The sequence below is a fragment of the Callorhinchus milii genome, unplaced genomic scaffold (genome assembly GCF_018977255.1).
Source record: "Callorhinchus milii isolate IMCB2004 unplaced genomic scaffold, IMCB_Cmil_1.0 Scaffold15, whole genome shotgun sequence".
Lineage (NCBI taxonomy): Eukaryota > Metazoa > Chordata > Chondrichthyes > Chimaeriformes > Callorhinchidae > Callorhinchus > Callorhinchus milii.
This window is the reverse complement of record NW_024704756.1, coordinates 13,525,166-13,548,376: the sequence shown is the minus strand read 5'-3', so window position 1 is coordinate 13,548,376 and position 23,211 is coordinate 13,525,166. Positions and strand designations below refer to the sequence as shown.

Below are 23,211 nucleotides of genomic sequence, written 5' to 3'. Positions count from 1 at the left end.
TCCTGTCCGTTTCTCCTTAGAATATCTGACTACTTATATGAGTAAGGTTCCATATGCCCAGGCTGCCCTTCATTGCCTCCCCACTCAGATGTTATTCATATGTGACCTTTGGTTGGGAGTGTGGGAAGCATATTTGTCCATAAAGGGCCATCACAGCCAAGCCATATCCTGTCAGCACCCAATATCCAAAGCCACCCACTGTTCAGTGTGGGTGGGTGGATGATAAATAGTGGAAACGCCACAAAAATTTTCTTCTGCCTCTCCTCTTCCACCTCCCCACCCCACCCTTTTCCTAACCCAGGGTGCTGAAACCAATTCTAACATCTCCGCTTCTGCCCCGACTAAGATCAGTTACTGTAGTTACATTTTACAGAGCTTTTTTTCCAAAAAATAACAATCTTTACAGTTCTGTGCTCTAAACATATACTTGAAGTTACTGGGGTTTTTTTTGCCTGCGAAACCTTCTCCAGCTCTTCACCTGAGGCTCCCTCCTCCGCAGCTAATTGCACAATGACTGGCTGTGTCAGCACTGCAGAGCTCTGAGACGCCTTGTCTCCAGTCTTTACTTCAAGCACTCCACCCTCCACAGCTCGTACTCCCACACCAGGCTTGTACAACTGTGCAGCGACAAGCATCTAATCTGCTTGCAACACAGTAGTGTTAAAAAATCCAAGCTTATCTGTTACCCACCCCCACCACCCCATTCTATATAGGAAGGAACTAATGGCTTCTTTAAATTCCCACTTGAGGCTTTGTTGATTGTAAGATATCAGATTACACTTTAAAATGTTCTGATTTCTCAACGCCCTGCAGAAGTTTATTTTAAATCTTCCAAGAGATTTTATTAATAAACTGAGCCTCGGATTGCCTATGAATTGAAAAAGATGAACAATTATAATCGTGGTGATAAGTATCAGCATACTTACATCCACAGAGAGCGGCAAAAGGCCTGACTGCCCTAGTGGAGTTCAACAACACGTGCACCTTTTAGAAGGAGAAAGGAGTGTAGTCTTTGCCTTAACCTTAGCAAGAATATTAATAAAAGACAGGAGGTGAATTAGACTGACAGGAAATGGAAGCAGAAACCGTCATGACTCAAAAATCTGACCATAGTTGCATTTCTCCCCCTATTTGTAGATGAATCAAGCTGCTGGATTTACAAAACCAATACATCCAGCCTAGTAAAATGGCCAAACGTCAATCTGATTTGATTATCAAGGTGTTTGCATAGATGTTACACAACCTGAAAAAAATAGATGTTATAAAATGAGAAATATCTTACTGTGGTTAAACTGAAACTGAACTATGAGTGATAATTGCCTGCATGGAGCCAAGCCACTATTGGTACATTTTTAAAAAAAAACACAATTATTTTAATACCAAGATGCCCCAGGCTTCTAAATGAAAAGGATTTTGTTTCAAAGATACTTGTTAAATAGAATATAAATTGAATACAAGTGTTTTGACCTACAATATGTTACCTTGGTTACAGAGTTTTGTGCTTTACTGTGCTAAATGCATAGACCTCTGATATCTTTGTACCAGAGGCATTTTTAAAAAAATAAACCCACCAAAATTAATGGGATTATCCTCATTAACATCCACATGTAGGTAAAATAAATTTCTCTTAGAACTAACATTGAGCAATATCACTACAAAGAGAATGCTGGAGGTATTTGCTGCGCTCAGAATGATCTCTATTTAACAAGCAGAGTCTGGATTGTTCAATCTGTTAAGCACATTCCAAGGAAAGCCATGAGAGGCAGATTGTTTGTTTTTTCGCATCCTATCCTACAGTCTTTCCAGCCTGGATCACTACAATTTTCTCATTTCCTAATATACCTTAAAACTTCCGTTGCATGCCTCAGAGAAAGATTTGTGCAAAGCAGCCATGAAGTGGCAACATCATTAATAGTATCTACTTGGGTGGGCCCTACGGGAGAATTAAATCACTCTGCTTCGTGCTCGGATCTTTAAATGTGCGGCATAAAATCCCAGTTTTTACCCTGCTCGCTGTAACTCGGGCTAACCTCTGCAATGTGAGTAACTTTCGCTTGTTCGGTTGTGGGTGAGTATGTTTCCCTAGTTGGGAAATGTCCAAACTGGCAAATAAATAATAATAATAATCCTTGCATTTGATATAGTCCCTTATCACGTCTTCAAGACATATCAAAGCGCTTCACTGTAAAGTGTAGTGACTGTATATTTTTTACCCCTCTAAGTGACCATCTTTACACTACAGATATAGAAGAGTAGCCCACAGGAGTATATTACTTCCAGGTGTGACCAAGGTTCTCCATATGGTTCTTCTTTATGTTTTCTTTTTCATGAGATATAGTAATATATAATCCTTGCATTTGTTATTGAGCCTTATCACGTCTTTGAGACGTCTCAAAGTGCTTCACAGAATATACTGTAAAGTGAATTGACTGTATATTTTGTGGACGGGATTTGTGCTCGTAAAGTTGAGGGAAGTTAGTCTTGGGAAATGGAACACTTTGGGGAGCCAGTGCATGTATCAAGCACTCCCAGGTGCTCGGTTGCAGAACAACCATCTTCTCCTAAATGGATTTTGACCCAGATCTTGGTGGTGAAAGACCAGTGTTCACCGCTTGCCCACTTCCATCTAGTACCCTCACAGTTATGTTTCCCTCACAATTCTATTTGTCCACAATGTGATGAAAAATCACTGACCTCATTTTGTGCAGCTCATGGAATGTGATGGTACCATTTCATTGGTGCCATTTAATCTGCTTATCTGAGCAGCTAAGGTCAAGTCCTCGGGAATTGTCTCACTGCGCACTGTCTATTTAGTATGCCACTGGTTAGGTAAAGCAGTTTTTATTCTTTTTGCTGAGCCATTTTGGGACTTTGATTGTCAGCTGGTAAATTTCCAGAGTACTTTCAGTGTGGCCCAAGCAAATGTATAGAAGCAAATGCACTGAGAAGATTATCCCTCTTTGCTACAATATTAATTTCACTTTCATCTTCCTGGGATGAATGTGTGTGTACATGATGTCTATGCATTACATTAGCAGCTTGGCCAAGAAATGAGCTGATGATCCAAACTATACAACAGCTTTTCCGTGTGTTGTCAATGTTCCATTCAGTGTTGGAAAAAAGTTTCAAATTTTTTCAGAATGGGGTGGGAGGGGGAATATACAATTCTACACTCAGTTGTTAAATGTCTGCTTTGTGGTTTTATACAACTGATGCTAAATGATCTTGTAGCTGGGAGGAAGCCAAGAAACGGTTCAAGAGATGTTCTCTTTTTAATGGGAATTTAACTAGAAGTAACTTTTTAGCTTTCCCAGGGTGCAAATGTATCATCCAGTGTGGAATTGAGTCACATAGACCTGAAAGGTCCCAGGTTCATATTGCTGTTCAGTGATAATTTAACAGATCTGCTAACAACTGGCCTCAACCCTCCTGGGATAGAGAGGCTAAAATCATACAGGGTTGTGAGGTGTGTGTATACAAAATTGAGCTGCGTTTTGATCCTCGTCACAATCAAAGTAGCTTGCCAACTCTCGCTGTTTATGTTCCCCAGTTGATGTACCAGAGGGATGCAGATGCCGTGGAACTGTATTCAGTTTCAGCCTTCAGGAGAGCAAGGGATTAGTGGGCAAAGCAAACCTCTGTGTATTACGGCTTCTAATGTCCTTTGTGCTGATGTGAGTTGGGGTTGTTTTAAATATGGATGATAAAATCCATAGGAAGGTGGCAACATTTGCTTAGTTTCTGCATTTGGATTGCAGTGAAATGTTCTGTCATCTGGTGCTTTGGTTTAGGACAGATCTATTCTGGTCAAGGGAGAGCTTGTCATTTTTATTCCAATTAGTGCTTGAAATCTGTGTTGGTGATCTCAGTATGCCAGCAACACACACAACAACTTGCACTTACATAGTGCCCTCCATGCAAGGTAGCTTCTCAGAGCGCTTTCCAAGTGGGTAAGTGTATCATCCAGTGTGGAACTGAGTCACATAGACCCGAAAGGTCCCAGGTTCATATTGCTATTCAGTGATGATTCAACAGATCTGTTAACAACTAGCCTCAGCCCTTCTGGGTTAAAGAGTCTAAAGTCAGACAAGGTTGTGAGGTGTCTGAAACGCACACAACACCTGAGCGAAACCTCAAAAACTATCTAAATCGAGACTATTTAGTTATTCTACAATATCTGCTCCAATTACAACTGATTACAATTTCAATCTGCACTGTGAGTTGACACTGTCTATGATGCCAGGTGATCAGCATATGGCATTGAGAGTTACAGTGTTATAGGAAACCTATACTATAGTAAACTAGTATAGTGTTGTATGCCCTGGTTGTTCAGTGAGGGGGAACAACCTTAAGCCACGTTCATCCTGAAGAAGCTTGAACACTTCTCCCAAATGTCCACTGGGCAAACATGATTTTCACGTGGTTTAGCTCAACAGATGTGTGACTGATGAGTTAAAGGTTAAAAATAAACCATCCGACTGCTAGTCATGCAAGCAAAATACTATTCATAAGCTTGTCTCCTTTTTCTGTCTGTCTGTCTGTCTTATCTGTCTGACTCACGGACACATTCGCTCACTTAGTTACACACACACTCTGTATTAGGGTTCGTACAAAGTAATGTTTCATCTGCACTTTATGAAGTATCCCATCCCTTAACCCTATCCTATGAGAATTTCGACCTTCCCCAGAACACGCGACCACTGCACCATACACTTTCCACACCAGCTGCAGAGTGTGTTTCTGTGTCAGTAATGAGACTGGAGCATTGTCCATCTCAATCCACAACAAACGGAGAATAATTTAAACACATCTGTGCAGAAACTTTGCAGCCATTTGATAAAGGAGACTTTCATCCCTCAAGTCTATGTGGGCTCACATCCAGATGCTTGTGCATTGTGCAAGCCAGTCCTTGTTCTGCATTGTTTAATACCTCCAGTACTTGGTGTACCTTAGTCCTCTGACAGGACGTGTGCTTGATGGGACAAGTTAAGCCCCAGTGAAGTAAACTGTCTCAATGCCATAAGGCAATATCCCACCTCGCAATCCAGCTAGGAACGGGTTAGTCATTGCCTTGTACTTTGGCCGAAGGATACAAGGGCAGATATCTTTCTCAATACCTGACCCGACATCTGTGAAGCCAATAACAACAACAGAATTACATTCATATAGTGCCTTTCACGTTGAGAGGACATCCCAAGGAGCTGGACATTCAATGTTTCAGACCTGAGCTGGGAGTCGGGATTGGGAAGGGTGGATGGCAGGGGTGGGGTGGAAGGCAGGTGAAGGAAAGAGGGCGACTGAAGGCACGGTCAAAGAGGAGGGTCTTGAGATGAGTCTTGAAGGAGGCAAGGGAGGGGCAAGGCAGTTGGACTGCGGGATGGAGTTCCAGAAGATGGGGACAGAGTGGCTGAAGGCCCGCCCACCAATTTCAGTTTCACTTCTGCTTTTTTTATATTGAGTCAACAGTTTAAACCGGAGGTTATATTTTTCCAAACGAAAATATTACGGAAATCCCTTCAGGTGGATGATGGGCATTCAGATGCATGTAAACTGAGCCCAAGAAAAGGCCACCCCTCGTTGTTGTGTAAATTTGTTTATGAAGATATTTGCGCAAAAATAACGCGATGAACACAAAAAAAGCTAATGGATTTTTAAATGGGTTGCATGGCATGATGCTCATTCACTGCTGTTCAGGAACAGCAATGCTGACTAGGGACAAGGAATGAGGGTTTGAACACAACACACAGACCCTGCTTCTGAGATACTTGTAACATCATCATCAATGCTGCAGGTTTTTAAATGAAGACTGATTACTGTGAGGCTTGATAGAGGAAAAAATACACACACAAAAATCAAACCCACAAAGAAAAAGTGTGCCACTCACTGGCTTTGAAATGGATTCCGATGACATATTTTTTTCCTGTGGCACGTTTCTGTGTGCACTATTAATAGATTAATGGCCTGCTTAGTGTTTGGGGATTTGGAGTGCATTATGGTTTGCTCCATACTTCTTCCGTAGAAAGCCAGATGTTCGAGAATGGGTAGATGGGATAATCTTTTTACAATGCACACTGTTTGAAGCCCCAAGAGTTGTCTTGCCAGTCATTTTTGGTAGGTCTGTGGAACAGCCTGGACTGATGCATCACATCATAATGCAAATGTGATGTGCCCACAAAGAACACCACTGTGTTTGCAGTGTAATTTCTTATTACCAAGTAATAAAGTAATGAGTACTCCAACTCAATGATCTTTATTAAAAAAACAGCAGAATGTTTAACCAACTTTTTTTTATCAGTATGTAATAGTACATCTGCGGTTACATTTATAAACGGGTTTTTTGTGAACTGGTTTCATAATAGAGTATCAAAAAGTATATTTCCAAATATTGGGAAATATGGTGATTTATTTTAGCTGACAGGATCCGTTAAGAAAAACCACAAATTATACCTTGGCATTTCTAAACTCTTGTTGCCCTAATAGTACAGTACTTCATTCAAGAACAAATTAGATACGTATCTGTTAGGAAATAATATCTCGGGATACAATATATAGTTTGGGACACGACCTGTGATGGACCTTGGTCTTCTTTCGCCGAGCAAATTCTTCTGTTCTTCATCCACCGAAAGAAGCCTTACGTTTTCCATTTTCTTACTGCCACAGTTGGTTCTCTAGCAGAGGAAGTGGAATGTCCAGGCTTTGGAGCTCTTTATGCTAACTGTTCTCACCTGGATTCATCAACAATTGCTGCACTTACGTAGGGAAGGATAGTAATGAAATGCTCTGTGCGGTTTGGCTCATCAAACCTCCATCAGAACTCAATAAAAATCAAATGTCAGGTTAACATGGGGGGAGGGGAGAGAAGAACAGGTAGATCTTCTTTGGTTGAAATCCAGTTTGTAACAAAGTATGTGACAGCTGTATATATTTATACATTTAGATATCTCCTCGTGTAGCTGTGAGTGGTGCTGTACTGGGTTTGTATGTATCCCTCTGGGCAGTGCAATGTTTTGGAAACCATTTGTTTTTTAATGGGAAAGCTTGTATTGGATGTGTTATCATATGTTTTATGGCTGAAAGATTTAAACAGGAAGGCATAGAATATCTAACTTTCCATTGACATCTGGTTTGGTGTTTTTTTTAAAAAAAGAACATTAATCCTGTAGTTATAGCCCCTCCGGTGAATGTTCACATTTTCGAGCTGTATGCAAAGTTGCTTTGCAAAATGTATGTTTACGGATCATGGATAAAATTATGGCACCAGTTTCAATTGCGTGGAAACTTATCTCGAGGTAAGCTTAACAACCTCTAAACAGTGTTGCTAATGATGCTTTGAAATCCACTGTGTGTTGCAAAGTAGATTTTCACATATTCCATTTACTTAATCATCATGGTTATGTAAAGACTACAGGTCAGGTAGAGGTAAAGGTGGTTGAAGATTAAGATACCAGGCTAACACAATATCCGGAGGCAGTTTTATCATAGCTTTGTGAGTGGCACTTTCCATCATCGTTGTTTCTAATGCCTCTCCTGATGCTTATGTTCGAATATAGTTGTGTCGGGCTCTGTTTTATGGATTTCAATGGTGCCTTAAGTTCACAGTTGGTCTGCTTGGGGAGTAAAATGTTATAGCCCTTTGGAAAGAGGGGGGTTAGCAGCTCAGCATGCGGTTACAGGATTCACACTGGGGGAGCTGTGTAAAGTGAATCCAGAATAGAAAGCGGGGTGGTGGTGGGGGGGGGGGGGGGGGGTGAAGGGTGCAGCACCAGGAATGATGAGAGGGGGAGGACTGAAGAAAGATTGGTGGTTGTGGAAGAGTGACCAGCTGGGGTGAAGTGTGTGTCAGCCCACAAGCCGCAATGCCGATGCCAAACAGTCCATCAGAAATACTCGAGACCCATAAAAAACACTGCTGGTTTTCAGCATGTGTGCAATATGTTTTTTTATTCTTGACTTTATTTTTTTTTAAATTTGTTTACGAAGTGACGGCACTTTTATAGCTAATATGCTTTCTGGTTGTAAGATTTTTTTTAAAAAAAACTCTCTCTGACTGTCTTATCGATTAGGTAATGTCTTGTTTTTTCCCCCACTCTTTTCAAGGCAAGCTTAAAGCCTTGGATAATCTGCAGTCAGCCAATTTAGTCAGCACTTAACCATTAGAACAACACTACATTAGAACAACAGTTGGCAAAACATTGAAAGAAACACTTGAAATCAAAAGTATATGTGCGAGTAAAAATGTTTCCAGAGGTTTAATAGAACACAAGTCTCAAATGATGTCCTGGCCAAAGAAAATGTGCATTAAATAATCCATTAAAAAAAGAATAAGTTAAGCTAATTTTATTGAAAGACATTAATATGCTTGGGGTATTGTGATTCATTTCTAAAGTCTGATTAAAACAATGAGTCCTTTGATGAATTAGCAGACACCTCAAATGCAGATCAAATGAAAGGTGATTTTTGTTGAATCTGTCGTGTGTAAAAAGTGGTTTTTAATTAACTTTGCCAGATATTATGAACTTCACAAAAGTCCTGGTCCGAGTAGTGTAAGCAAATACAGAAAGATGACTTTTTTTAATAAATTGGGTCAATAAGTAAATCAATTGCTGTCAGAGCTTGTTACAAGAAACTGGAAACAGACTTTGAAAGCAGAAGCACATGGCATCAGAACATTAAGAGCCAGAATCTACAGACTTGATTTTGATGGGGTTTCACTAGATAGTATCATGCTACCAACCAAGAGTCAGGCATGCTTACTGTTTCCCTGTGTAGGACTGTGATGACGCACAGTTTTCTTTATTGCCAGCACTATACTGCTGCCTGCTTTCTACTCTGAAGTCTGTTCCAGCCCACGTTTCATATCCCTGGCAGCCCCTGTGGTCCACATCAGCCCACATCACATACCATATCACTGACTCTGTGTCTAGAAACCCAACCAAGCCAGCCTGACATCATGTTGTTTGTGCATCTTTTTGCTGGTGACCCAATCCTTTTATTTACTGTATTGGAAGCTTTTTGAGAGCATGTTGGGACTGGACAAGTTTCTGTCTGGAGCTGGGATACAATACAACACAAAATTGCATTTGTAAAGCGCCTGGTTGTAATGAAGGCATGTATGAGGATTTCAACGGCCTGAGGGGTAAGGCAGTGGCGGAGTAGGGCAATGTTCCGCAAGTGGGGGAAGGCAGAATGGGTCATGGCATGGATGTAGTGCGGGGGGGAAAGGACAGTTGAGGTTCGAACAAGACCCCTAGGGTCCTGACTGGCTTGGTGAGGTGTAGGGATGTGATCATATTTGGGTTTATCTTACTGTAGCACCATATGCATAGTGGATAAAATAGGCTTTTTTTTTAATGCAATTTAAACATGGAAAACACCCAATTTGGGGGAGAAGCTCAACTCTGAGGCTAGATTCCTACACAAATAGCAGCTAATTGTCACTAATTATGTTCAGAAACAACATATGAGTGCGTAAATTTGGGTCGCTTAAATTATGATCCAAAGCAGTTAGAAAGAGGTGGAGTGAGTGGGGAGTGAGTCAAGCAGAACTGCCCTTGCAGAGCTTTTAGAACCAAATTACTGTCGGAGGCAAGGCAACCAGTTGCCTGTGAACTAACCCCATACTCGGTTCCAAATCCTTGACTGTCCAATGCCTTTGGACATCCTCCTGACTTGAAAGGCCCTATTGTTGTTGTGGGAATCTAAAAAAGCGAGCAGAGCAAATGTGTTTTCACTTTTCATCACTTCTTAAAAACATATACATTATAGAGCCAAATATATTTTATATATTTTATATATTTATATATTTTATATATTAGCTGCTATATAATATATATCTGACTATATTTTGTGTGTAATTTGTATTTGTGTTGTATCAATATGGTGGGGGGGGGGGCGGTGTCATTAGAACGTGATATTGATAGAAAGATCATCATCAAAACTGTGATGGGTCAAAATATATCTCTGAAATGCTTATAACATTTCAAGATGACTTATTGTCTCCCTTTTGAACAGTTTAGCTTCTTGATGTTCTTTTGATTGACAGCCAATTTGTCCATAACAATTGAAAATACTGATCTGATTTGTTGCACCAGTAAGATTTCATATTTGAGATAATATTGAAAATGAAATGTTTTGTTGCGGTTCACTGCTCAAATCTTTTTTTATCCATATCATTCTTAAAATTGTGTTTTTAATATATAATACAACACAATTTGTAAGCAAACAGTACTTTGCTTTTTAAAGTCAGCAGCTTAGTTAGCTTTCATTTTGGTTAATTTGTTCAATAAGTTATTTTGCAACGGTATTTTGCATCATCTACTCAGAATCTTTGATGTGCTTTTGGAATGAGATAGACGCGCACCAATAATTTTGAAGAATTTAAACTCCAAGAACAAGTAGAAATCGTGTGCGTTCTTGCAGTCGAGTGTATTGGAGTGTTATTTAGCCACCAGTGCGGCCTGACTGTGAGGGAACGATTGCAACCTATCACATTTTTTTGTTGTCATTGAATGCTGACCTAATCAGCCTTAACTGCATGACCCTTTTTCACTGGTCTCACCTAACTTGAAACCTGTTATTTTATCTTTTTCAGCTACAAGGATCAATAAAGAGGACATTGGAAAGCAACAGCTCACCCGCAGGTAATGACAAAATCAATGAGCTTTCCGATGGCGCATTCCCAGCTGAGGTTAAAAGAATATGTCTCGACGATGTCAGTCTTCCTATGGGTCGGAGCGATGCCTCTCGTGTTCTTTGCTCAGACGTGCAAAACTCTCCACTGGCGATCGGTCACCGCAGCCTGGGTTTGCAGACTCCTGCCTCCATGGGGCCATCTTTGGGATGTGTGACTGCAGGCCGCAGCTCAGGCTTGCTTGGTAGCAGCCAAGTGAACGGCAGTGACATCAGTTCACAATTTCCCGTTGCACCAAATGCAGAGATGAAACAAAATGCGGTGGATGGACACAACATGTTCTCGTTTGACTCGAAAGGAGGTACCAACATACAAACGATGGACCAGGATTTGGAAGACCTTTTGGAGGAATTGACAAATATGCCAAATGAACTTGACATTCTGAACAACAGGAGTGACCCTCTTAACCTGGGCCTTGTGCAAACAAGTCAGAGCAGTAGCCAGAAGCCATCGCCTCAAGCAGGGTCACACTTGGACAACCCGTTACCTAGCAGAGAATTTTCTCCAAATTACAGCCAGGCACCTGTTGGGTCTCCACAGAGAAGGCCCCCGTCTGCAGGCACGTCATATCCATTACCAGTTCCAGCGAATTCAATGCCATTGCCTATGTCATCACCATCCCAGAACCAAGCTCCAAGCCAAACCCAGCCACCATTACTATCTGGCGCCAATGCCAACAGAACTGGCCCCAACTGGCGTGAGTTGTCACATGCACAGCAGCTGAAGAAAATAGCAGCCAGCCAACAACAGCGCTCTGTTTCCCAAGTGCCACATCCGCAGCCAGGACAGGCGGCTAACTGGCATCCTTCCTCTGGACCTTCTCCTCCCTACCGACCAGACAAACTTCCTAGTCCTTCCCTGCATCAGCAGCCTTTCAGTCCCCCGAATGCAATGCTGCCCAACATTGCTGCTTCAAACAATCCTGCCAGTACCATTCAAAGTTACCTGTATAATAAAGCTTCCTCCAACCAGTCCACCCGCAGCAACATGCTGGTACAGCAGCAACCTGGTTTAAGCCAGGGGCCGGTCAATGATAACTCTCTGGCTTCAGAGCAGCTTTCATTCAGCAACACCAAACCACTGTCCCATTTTGACCCAGATCCTTCTGTTCAGAAGCTGCCCACAGTAGCAGGAGGTCAGGGTCAGCCTTCTGTGGTGCATTACATGCAGCAAGCCGCCTCGGCAGCGCAGCAATCTCCGCAACCTGGCCCAACTCAGCAGGCGACGTCACTGCATTTCCAACAGATGCGACATGTGAGCGAGCAGAAATTACGAATGCAACAACTGAGGGTGCAGAGAAGCCTGCAACACCCTGGACTGACACCTCAAAATAGACCGGTAAGATGACATTCTTTAAACCAACCCCCCAAAAAAACTTATTTTAGAAGGAACTATTTCCATGTTTGCATTTCTTCCAATCAATTAAAGGTGAATGGGCAGCTTGAACTTCTGGCATGCAGGCTCGAGCAACCAATCATTATCAAATGTCACTTTAGAAATACGAGTCTACTAATGTTGTAGACTATTAAAATTCTTTTGAACCGTTTCAAATAGCAGCCTTCATTGCAAAGCTTTTCCGTGAAGATCGCACCTTTCCAGAAATGTATCTCTGACAAAACTGGTGATTGATTTGTTTGCTACTGACTTTAATTCTCCAAACTTGCCACCTTTCCCTCTCTGGAATTTCTGGCTTGCACGTCACGTAATGGCAAGAGCATTTGATTCTCAAACCAGCAGCTATAAGTTTTGATACCAATGTCTACCATTTCTGCGTCACAAACCACCTAGCCTATGCTAGGCTGCTCTTACTAAAAATGTTGGATTATAATAATAGTAATAATCCTTGCATTTGATATAGCGCTTTTCACGTCGGGAGGACGTCTCAAAGCGCTTCACAGAACACACTGTAAAGTGAATTGACTGTATATTTGTGGGCGAACGCGGCAGCCAATTGCGCACAGCAATGTCCCACAAACAGTCATGGATTGAAAATGACCAATTTATTATTGTTGTTGGTTTTTGGAGGGATTATTATTAGCTTGGATTATCTTATTCTGCTAAATTCTGAACATGTAACTGCATATTATTTTTTCAACCAATGTTGACACTTCCTCTCTAATGGTAAACAATTTTAAACTTTGCAAACGGATTATGTAAGTGTCAGCTTGTCCCGGTTGGTAGCATGCTCACCTCCAAGTCAGACATTCAAGCCTCTACCTCTGGCCTTTCAGATCATAATCTAGGCTGACACTTCAAAGCAGTGCTGTGGAGCACTGCATTGTCAGAGGTGCCGTCCTTTGGATGAGATGAGAGAAAAAACATTGCCATTCACTTCATGGATATTTGTGGGACATTGTTGAGCGTAAATTGGTTACCACTCTGTCTACAAATACTCCACCACTACACCTTAAAAGCAAAAACTCTGTGAGGCGTTTGAGACATTTTTGATGTGATATATTAAATGCCAAATTGTTAATTGGATCTCTCAGTAGAACACAAGGAATTATAGAGCAAGAAAATAGCAATGAACAGAATGAAGACTTCCTATTCTGGGTGTTGCAAAAGTACAGGATAGTATAGGAAATGAATATTAAAACAAGGGCATTTTTCTCTCGATTCCTAATGCGTGTGCAGCTTGGTTTCTGTTTCTGGGAATGACACAAGCAGAGCAGCAGAGAGGCCAAAGTTTACAGTGAGTTAGAGTTTTGTGGGTGGAGGAATGTGGAAGCTGGCCAGCTGGAGAGGGAACAAAAAAGCATGAAATCTGATCTCTGGAGCAGGCAGTGAAAACACAGCCAGCAGCTGTTGCCTGGGTCCTGAAGCTCATTTGCTGTGTTTTTTTGGTTCTGTAAGCTCTCCTAACGGGAAGATGATCGCTTTAACAAACAAATTATGCTCCTTTGCTGCCTTAATGCTCAGAAAACAACTAAAAATGTTCTCGTTTCTTAAAAAATATGTATTTTCTATCGTTGGTGAGGATATTGAGAAATTTTCAGAAGCAGATGTCTTGGTGCATTGGTCCTGTTGAATGAGCGAGCTGCGTTCAAAATATTCAGCTTCCTTGGGCTTTAAGGAATGTATAGCCTTGTCTAGGGTTGTTAGCAGTATTAAAAAATAATTCTTCCAACTCCTCTCTTTCCCCCCCCCCCACCCCACCCCATCCTGATTTTGTAATGGCTGCTGGACATTTGAACTGTGGAATAAACCTCTTGAAACATGCTAGAGAGAGAAAGGATTTGATTTCAAAGGGCGATGACAATTCCAATGGCGGGCAGACTGTGAGCTTTTGAGTGTGTGAGGGTGTATGCAGCTTCTGAACCACAGCAGCAGCCCCTGCAGCTAATTGAGTGCCTTTGAATAGACGAATAAAGGATGATGAATCAGTGCTGTCTGGGAGCAATGAGTTAGAGGGTTGGCTTCTTGTTTTCTCTCCCTGGTGTTAGAAATGACTTGCTCAGTGGTCATTTGGTTGGTTTTCATGTCGATAGCAGCATTGCCCGAGGCACTGCACTTACTCGGTATTAAAGGCGCTGCCCATTCAGCCGCGCAGAAGAACTTTTGTAGAATCTTTTCATTAAATAATCGTCTGGACCTTACACATTACTCTTGTTCAAAGCATAATTGGGAAAGCTTTGCTTTAGGGTTCATGAAACTGCGCTGTCCTGGTGAAAGAATGAACTGATTTTCCCTCCTCTCTTTTCTCCAGCAATAAAAACAAATCCCAATTAAACTGGAGAATGTTCTGCACTTCTGACATTGTTTTTCATTGTTCAATATTGCTAAAGCTTTGCTGTTTGATGGCTTATCAAAACAAAATACCTTCTGGGCAGGCTGGGGATGTGCATTGACTTTGAAGCAGTCACAGCATCTCAATGCATCCACTATTTGGACTTTTGATGGCGGCTGACACTGATGTGTGGGGATGTTCAGCACTTCCCCAGGTGGATTCTGAGGGTAATGGGAGAGATTGTCCGGTGGGGCATTGTTTAGTGGTTGAGGGGGAAATTCTCAGCCACCCATGGGCAAGGGGCAGATTATCGGATAGGGTAATGGATGGAGGTAAAGGGCATATTCTCAGGTGGCTTGTCCTGTGCAGATGTTAAGCTGAAGGTAAGTGGGCAGATTCTCAGATGGGGTATCACTTGGGGGTAAAGGGGTCAATTTTACAAGTGGAGTATAATATGTGGATTAAGGGGCAACAACAAATTAGATTTGTATAGGTTTCGCATCGGGAGGTCGTCCCAAGGTCCTGGATAGTCAAGGGTTTAACCGAGCTGAGGGTTGGGATCAGGAGGGGTGGAGGGCAGAGAGGGTACGAGTAGTGAGATAGGGCAGTGAGTTACCCCACTCCTCTGACTCACCCTCTGCTCTGCATAGCAGAGCCTCTGACTGAGACACGCAGAGCAGTTTTGGTCTTGAAAGTTACATTTCAGTTTTCTTTCCGCCCACACGGGAGTAGGAGGGAAAGTGAGGAACAGAAACAGTAAAGAGATAGATTCCAAGGAAACTGACGAACGTAGCATTAGGGCACTGAAATGATCTGTTTAAAGTTAATTTTATTTTCTCTTAAACAAACAACATTTTTATTCTTTGGCTGAAAGTTGTTTTTGCACATTTAACGTGACACATCAGTGAGAGAAACCTCAGTTTTAAGTAATTCTGACGCTAAATGATCAGATCTTGGCAGGCCAGGTCCCAGAAACCTGAATTCCAGTGTGGGGTTGAATCCTTAATGTGGTGATGTTTGTGATTAAAGTGTTACCACATCAAAGTGAAATGTGATCTAAGCTGGCAAACTGTTGAAAAGGTTGGAGGTTGTTGCCTTTCGAGTAGAAAGAAAGATTCTTTGGTTGAATTGGTTAAAGTCAATGAACAAAACAATGTTTTTACATGACATCAGAGAGAGAAAAAAAACAATGTCTTAAAAAAACACAAGGTGTCATCTCCTAGCAAAGTAGTAGTTTACTGTAAGGGTGTGTAGAACTCATTAATACCAAGAATAAACACTTTCTTTGAAAAAGAAAAAATATCTGCTTTCAGTTTCCTGGTGTCATACATCTGAACAGGCAGAAGTCAGAACATGAGCGTTGGGTTTTTGGAGAAATTTTGAACAGAGCAGGTGGGTGGGGAAACAGTAGTTATTGTAAACAGGAACTTGCTCTGTTTCATGAAAGCCTCGGTTGTGAAAAGGATGCGAAACAGACACGTAGTTTCATTAGCTGTGTGTAGGACCTTTGTGTGCCCAGAAGCCTTGGGATGAACCAGAGTTTAAATATCAATCACTCCAGCTTCTAATGGCTAGACTTCACCTAGTTGAGACATTTGATCTGATCTACTTTTCATTACAGTAAACGGATAGAGTTGTACTTTCAGTCAGTTTACTAGAAGTCATTTAAAAAGCCTCTATTTTTTGAGCAGGCAGGTCAATGGAATTGTTATGATAATAAGCCCTCGCCAGACTTTCCAGTTTAAGAATGACTTCCTACATTGTATCCCTTTACAATGTGAGGTTTGTTTTCTTCTATCCAGTTAATTAATGAAGGTTGTATAGAGACTGCAAATCATACTCCTTTTTTTAACACACTCACTTAAGGAAAATACTTTTTGATTCAGCAAAAACGTAGCATCTATTTACGTACATAATCACCAAAGATGGTCGGCTGAACTTCCACTACTATATTTAATAGGCTTTGTTATTTTGATATGTTGTTATTATTTTCCTAGTTGTTCATGTCTTCAGTAACTGGATTCTATTACAGTTGAGACTGCACAAACTTGCTGCTCATTAGAAATATCTAATGGGGTGGATCTGTAAAGGCAAAGTTTTCGTTGTCATCAGAGATTTAAACTGCAAAATCCCACAGAACTTTCATTAATAGCCCCTGGTGGGAAAGAAATCCCAAGAGAGCACCAGCGTAGCTGAACAGCCCTCTGATTGATACGGAAACCACAGCCACACAAACGTTTACTAGCAAACAATATTTTATTCAAAATCATATGTCTGCTAAATACCATATTTAACTTTACGTTTCTCATGCCTGAAATGAAAGAGCTCCAGCAACCCCAATAGAAAGGTGTTTCACATCGGCATGCGAGGTAATAGATCAGTGTTAAAAACAACTTGAATTGTACCACCATGGAAGTAAGTCTTTCATTTATTTTGAGGCACAAAAATATGAATCCACGAAACTAGCATCAATTATGCTAACGCCTTTTCCAGTCTGTGCACAGTTGCCGGCTCACATTTCTCTCTGAGATAGATGCTGGGAGTTAGCAGACTGTTAAAGGGCACTTGGAGGCCATTGCCTTATTTCTAGCAGTGAAGCTTCTTGGAACTCAGAAAGAACAGAGGTGGCCTGTGGCATGGTGCAGTCAATCCCTGCTACAGTACAGCACTAGAAAATCCCAGGGATGCTGAATATCCCAGTAAAGTATGGTACAGAATTGGTTATAATTCCCTTTACTGGTCAGTCCTTTGTGCCCATTAATGGCAGCAAAATAGGAATTGGCAACAGTACCCACAAGATACAAGATGGAGTGGGGAAGGTTGCCAATCAAACACACAGTACATATAAAATGTGAATGGAATGTACTTAAGACAGTGAAACAGTGACGGGTTCTGATAATACCACTTATGTATGTCTGTATTATAGTCTTGCAGTGTGCTCCAGTCCGCCTCTTATTTGCTACGTCCCTTTCACTGGAAGAGACAAACAAGTGCTGTGTAAAGTGACAATAACCGGGCTTCATGCCAACGAGCTGAAATCCTGAAACAGAGCAATTTAGCTACGGTCACTGGATTGAGAAAGTCTCTTAGCAGGGCTTCTGCAGTTTTGGTGAACAATTTGATTATCCAACTCCCATTTAAAATGTGGACAGTGGAATGATACTGATGCTGATAAATGGTCTTTATTCCTACTGATCAGTCAAGAAAATTGCAAAAATCTTTTATTATATATATATGCGTGCACACATAAACATCAGAAAGCATAATTTCAGGCCAAGTTTCCAGGGTTTGCTCATTAAGAATGACTGTTACTCATTGCGGTTTAAAATGTAACCTATTTTGACATATCGCTCGGAAGAATAAACACTGCTCCATATGTTCAAATTGGTTTGAGATCTGTGTTACTCAAGCTGATCATGACTCTCGCTCCTTAATGCCAGCCAGACTGCTCGGAGCTTCTGCCCTGGCTTTTCTGAACTGTTCAGATCTGTTCATTCAGAGCTCAGTCCCCAATTTCAGAAACTTGTGGACTTCAAATGCTCTCCAATAAGTCCAATAACAACATAGATTTCCTGTCGTGAGCAGACTAATCCTATATAGTTAAACCATTCAGTCTGATCACAGGTAGAGAATTAGTCAAATACTGTAAACTGCACTACAATTCATTGCTGTGATTCCCTACAGAGCCTATTTAAAACTGGAATTACGTAGTCCCCTCCTTTCTCATTTATAGTGAACGATCCTGTTCCCCTGTGGATAGGAGTCAGTGCTCAGTGTAAAGCAATAATGACGGGCTATGCAGCTGTGTAAAAATCACACAGAAGCCCCTTTGTGTTTTCTTTCCAAGATGAGTTTTATAATTCTAGACTTTACATAATTGGCAAATGCACAGATCACAGTAAAGCAAATCAAATTGGAGTTACACTATCGTGGTTTCATTTTGCAGAAAGTGCCGTTTGAGGACAGGAAGGAATACTGTCGCTGTTTCAAAATGGGGAAAAAAAAACAAAGCAAGCTTAAACGTTTTTAATTGATTTGTATTTTTTTTAAAAAAGCAGTACTCTTGAAATGACATCAACATGATTTTGATTCCTTCTGTTTTGCCGATTATCATACTCTCTGAATCCGGGGGAAATCTGGATAAATAGACATTCATCTCACAGATGTTCAGAAAGTATTTTTTTAACAGAACACCGTGTAAAATGGGTGGATGCTGCAAGCTGTAAAGGGAAAAATCGGTGCCCAGAGAGTTTAGCAGTGCTTCATGTTTGTAGTGGACCCATTTTCCTATAAAGTTTTACACGATACTACATTATGACTTTATTCTTTTGAAATGCTTAATGGAAGAAGCAGCTTCACAGTGGAGTTTTGGAAAGCAAATGCCTTTTTTTCTCAAAGCTACTCTCCAGAGAGGGGGTGGGACTCAAAGTGAATTTGCTTTTATTGGGCAGTCAGGATTTCATCTTTTAAGACAATTGATCTTGCCCCTTAGGCAATTTTAAAGTGAAGATTTTGTGTGTGGTCGTAGTGTAAATTGTATTTTCTTTGTGGCGTTAACATTCTGTAAAATATAATGAAACTCTTGCATTCGGTATAGTTTTATGTCTTCTCCATATGGCACATAATTTCACAGATTCATTTACAAGTGAGCGCATTATAGCCTTCCCATGATTTGGTATGTCATGGTTCCTAGGTTTTATCATCCTCACTTGTAAAAATACAAGTCGCATTGTTCCTCAACAATTTCACTTTACCTCCCTATAACAACTGATGATGTCTGGCTGGGTTGGTGAACAGGGTAACAGCAGAAGTTTGGTGGTGTTACTGTAGCTTTTCCAATTGTCTCCTTACAATAGTTTTAATTTCCCTGAATGGAAATCGCAAGTTGTGGAGGAATGTAGCCCATGCATGCCCTTCTGTGTCATGGTGTGTTGGTGATTGATGCAATACGCTGCTCCTCTCTGGTATTTACAATATCCTTACAGGTGGGATTAATAGGTCCAATGATACCTTCAGGACAATAGTCCAAAAATCCTATTTATAACAAATATTGAGTGTCAGGACACTGTCCATGTTTTTTGTGTGTGTGTGTGTGTGTGGGGTGGGGGGTGGGGTGGGGGGGTGGGAGGTGCAATAAAGCGAGACAGAATCTAATGGATCTGACCTTAAATAGAAAATGTTGATAACTTTAGATATTTGGTGTGGTCACTTATGCATGTGTTTAGTGTGTTAGCAGGTCAAGTGTTCGCTCAACAGAGTATTATAACAGCAATGCAAACTAATGAAAGGATTAGAATCTGACAGCAATGGCATTTAAAACAAATATGAGCAAGGCTTGCATTTTTAATATGGGGTTTGACACATCGAGGAGCATTCTGGCAATGAGGTGAAGAATTGGATTATGTTATGTGCATTTTCTTTAAACACTTTTTTATTAAAACAAGTCAGTTTTGTGTTTTCCTGCTGCCTTAACAACCCATGCAGAACTTGGAGATGTTGTTTTGAGGTGGACTGGAACAGTGTTTGTCTCCTGTGGGTTTTTCGGTATCTTTTAGTTATTCAGATGGCTTCCTTCGGCTTGCCCATGATCAAATTATAATTGTCATTCTTGTGTGAAGAGAACATTGCTGCTGGGGTTGTGTTTGAGACCAGGCTTCAGGTAGCACCTTCGGTAAGAGGCTGCTTTCGAATGCGAATCGGATGCATCTGCCCAATGTTCAGCTTGATTTGATGTGCATTGCGTAAACATGTGTGCGCCCATATGCAATGTTACAAGTGGCGGCTGTGGTTTTGTGGGATCCTTCGTTTACATGCATTGAATCCGGTTAGAGCTAGTTCACATTAGCAGTGTGATGTAGATGCCAGTAATATTAAAGGTGATTGGAATAAAGGGGATCCCCGTCATTAACGCACTAACCTTTTAAATTCCAATCAGCACTTGAACCTTTCCATGTGAAATGGGTGCTGTGAGTTAGCTGTACTGGAATACAGCCAGTAGATGCGCAATTAAAGATAACACAGTTCACTGGCTGATTCTCTTAACACCCCCAGATAAGGCTGCATTGTAGAAAGACTACATTGTTGTTGTATCTCTGTAAAGGCCTGGCTTTGACTCGCTGAGGAAGGGCGGGTGTAAGGCAGTGTTGCCACTGAGTCCAGCCCAGACTTTGTTCCGATGAAGAGTGATGTAGTCAGAATCTTCCTGTGGAAGTTGTGGCTCGGGGATGGGCTGTGACTTGCTGCTGGAAGAGATGGAGTGGGCAGTCAGACAGGTCCTTCCTGTATCCCAGGCACCAGACAGCCGAAGGAAGAGAGGCACCAGGCTGAATTAATGTGATGGATAGGGACAGCGGGTCAGTGAGCTGAGCTAATTGGTGTGCAGCCATTAAATTATTCCAAAGTAGTGATGTCTGCCTACAGCTGACATTTTCCCCAGACAGGACAATCCGAGATATTGTGAATGGCGTGTATTTCTGACCATGTTCTGCTGTTTACGTTCTGGGTGCTAGGACTGAACTACCAGCACCTGCTTACATTTGCTTTGAGAAGTGAGGCTTTAAGCCTGTGTGTATATGTGCATTTGACTCGCAGTGTCAGTCAGTGTCTGATTTCAGGGGTGGGATCGAGAAATTCAAAAGGGTAAAGATCAAAGGGTAAAACTCCTCTTTATTGTAAAAATCAATCAGTGCCTGGGTTTGGGTGCAATGGTGTAGGAAAAGAGATCTGCGGTGGATGGCAATGCCACTAACATTCAGTTTAAATAGCAATCATTTTACACAATCAACTGGTAATTTAATATTACGTTTCATGAAACCCAGAAAACTGCAAATGAAAAATAAGGTTGTGCTCCACTGAATATTTGGATGGAGTATGTTAAACCAACAGACAAAATGGTACATTAAGTCTTCAGTGGGTTAGGGTTACTTTTTTTTCCCCCCAGTGAGTACAAATGTCAGTTGACTAATAAATCGCAGACTAAAAATACATTTCCATGTTTGTTTTGTTATCTCAACAATGTCAGCAGCCTTCTGAGGATCAGGAGCTGAACTACCCGCTCAGACATACGCTGCACTGTATGATTTCCAAACTTCCTGGCTCCACCACAGACTATATTATCTAATCTGCCGCAGATTTTGTGTATTTTTCTTCCATTAGGTCTCATTATTTCCCAGAGCCTTGATGAAAATAAAACCTTTTGTGTTTTTAAAAAAAAAAGAAATAAAAAAAGGGACAATGCTGGATATAATCCAGGATGACACTCCAGTACAATGCTGCATTATCAGAGGTGCCATCCATCTGATGAGACTGTTAAACCCAGATCCTGTCATGTCTGCTTGTTCAGATGGACCTTAAACATTTCATGATGACACAACAACAAATTCCGTTTATAATGTGCCTTTCACGTTGGGAGGACGCCCCAAGGCGCTGGAACAACAACAACAACAAATTACCTTTAAATAGTGCCTTTCACGTCGGACGAACGTTCCATGACTACTAGAAAAGGGAAGGGTGTTTCTCCCAGTGCCCTGGCCAACAATCTTCCAGATAATCTGATTGTTCGCTTCGTAGCTGCTTGTGGAATCTTGCCACATTTGCTTATAAATACAGTCACTACACTTGAGAGACATTCTCGGTAAAAGGTTTCGAGATGTTTTCACATTATAGGCACTACATGAAATGCAGTAGTTATGATTAACAGCTAGAAAGAGCAAGTAGAGAAGACAGATTAAAAAAGAAACGATTTTATTGAAATGTGTAGGATATTAATGGTTCAGTAATTAGTAAGGTAATTACACTTGATGTATATTATGTGAATTTTCTCAGACACAGAATAAGTAGGTGTGAGCGATTTACAGAACAATCTTAGTAAATGTTTCAGATGAGGTTTTATTGCCACCTGAATCACTAAGTGAGTGAGTTTTTTTTACTAATTTCCGGTATTAAACTGAATAATTTTTGCTTTATCATATTAGCACTGAAAGCTCAAATTGACAAACATTGTGTTTGTAAAGTGACTGGAATTTAATCAGCAATGTATTCATCAGAAATGACACTGCACTTTGTGAAACGGTCATTTTAGTTGGTATTTGTATTGTCGTCGTTGCCTGACCCCATAGTGTCAGAAACACACGTGGGAGAGGTTTTTGCTATGTTTGTTCAAGAACGCTCACTGGCTTGTGAATTCAGCAATTTTAAAAAACAAGTTGAATGTTAATCAAACTTCCCATCGGACACTGGGTTCCTTTCACAAATGTCCACACAAACTCAAAAAAAGTCCCAGCTCAACAACCTCAAGCTCTTTTATTGGATTTTACCTGAGCTAAACAAGTGAGTTGCTCTCTTCATACTGCACACTGAGAACTGTTTACATGTGCACTTGAGACATAAACAGCGCTCTCCCAGCTTAATTTAGAGAGCAAGGAGCCTCAAAAACGCACAACAACTTGCATTTATATAGCGCCCCGCACTCAGGTTAGTGTCCGAGAGTGCTTGAACACAACACGGCAGCAACACAGCAGAGCGAAAGGGCATTTTTAATCTGTACACAATCACCAACCAGGTACACGTGTCTGATCAGCTCAGCCCTTCCTTTCAACAATGATACTTTTTTATCTTTTTTTTAATCACTTTCTGATTTGCGTTTGCAAGGCTGCTGGGTCTCGAGTGAAACAGCTTGGTGAAGGGGAAACATTTGAATGTTTTCCATGTGTTTGTTGCTCGCTAGTTCGACTGCTGTTAGTAACGGGAAATGCTGAGGCACCGTTCTGTCCACAGTTCCAAGTGTTCCTTCGCT

General features: G+C 41.2%; 1 protein-coding gene across 1 annotated transcript in view; it reads left to right on the top strand.

The window, feature by feature from the left end:
• Positions 1-23,211, top strand: part of LOC103179457 (mastermind-like protein 2) — a 71,274-nt gene that overhangs the window by 29,561 nt on the left and 18,502 nt on the right. The window contains exon 2 of the mRNA XM_042340620.1: positions 10,592-12,028. Within this exon, the coding sequence (XP_042196554.1) occupies positions 10,592-12,028 (1,437 nt within the window). The remainder of the gene's footprint in view (positions 1-10,591; positions 12,029-23,211) is intronic.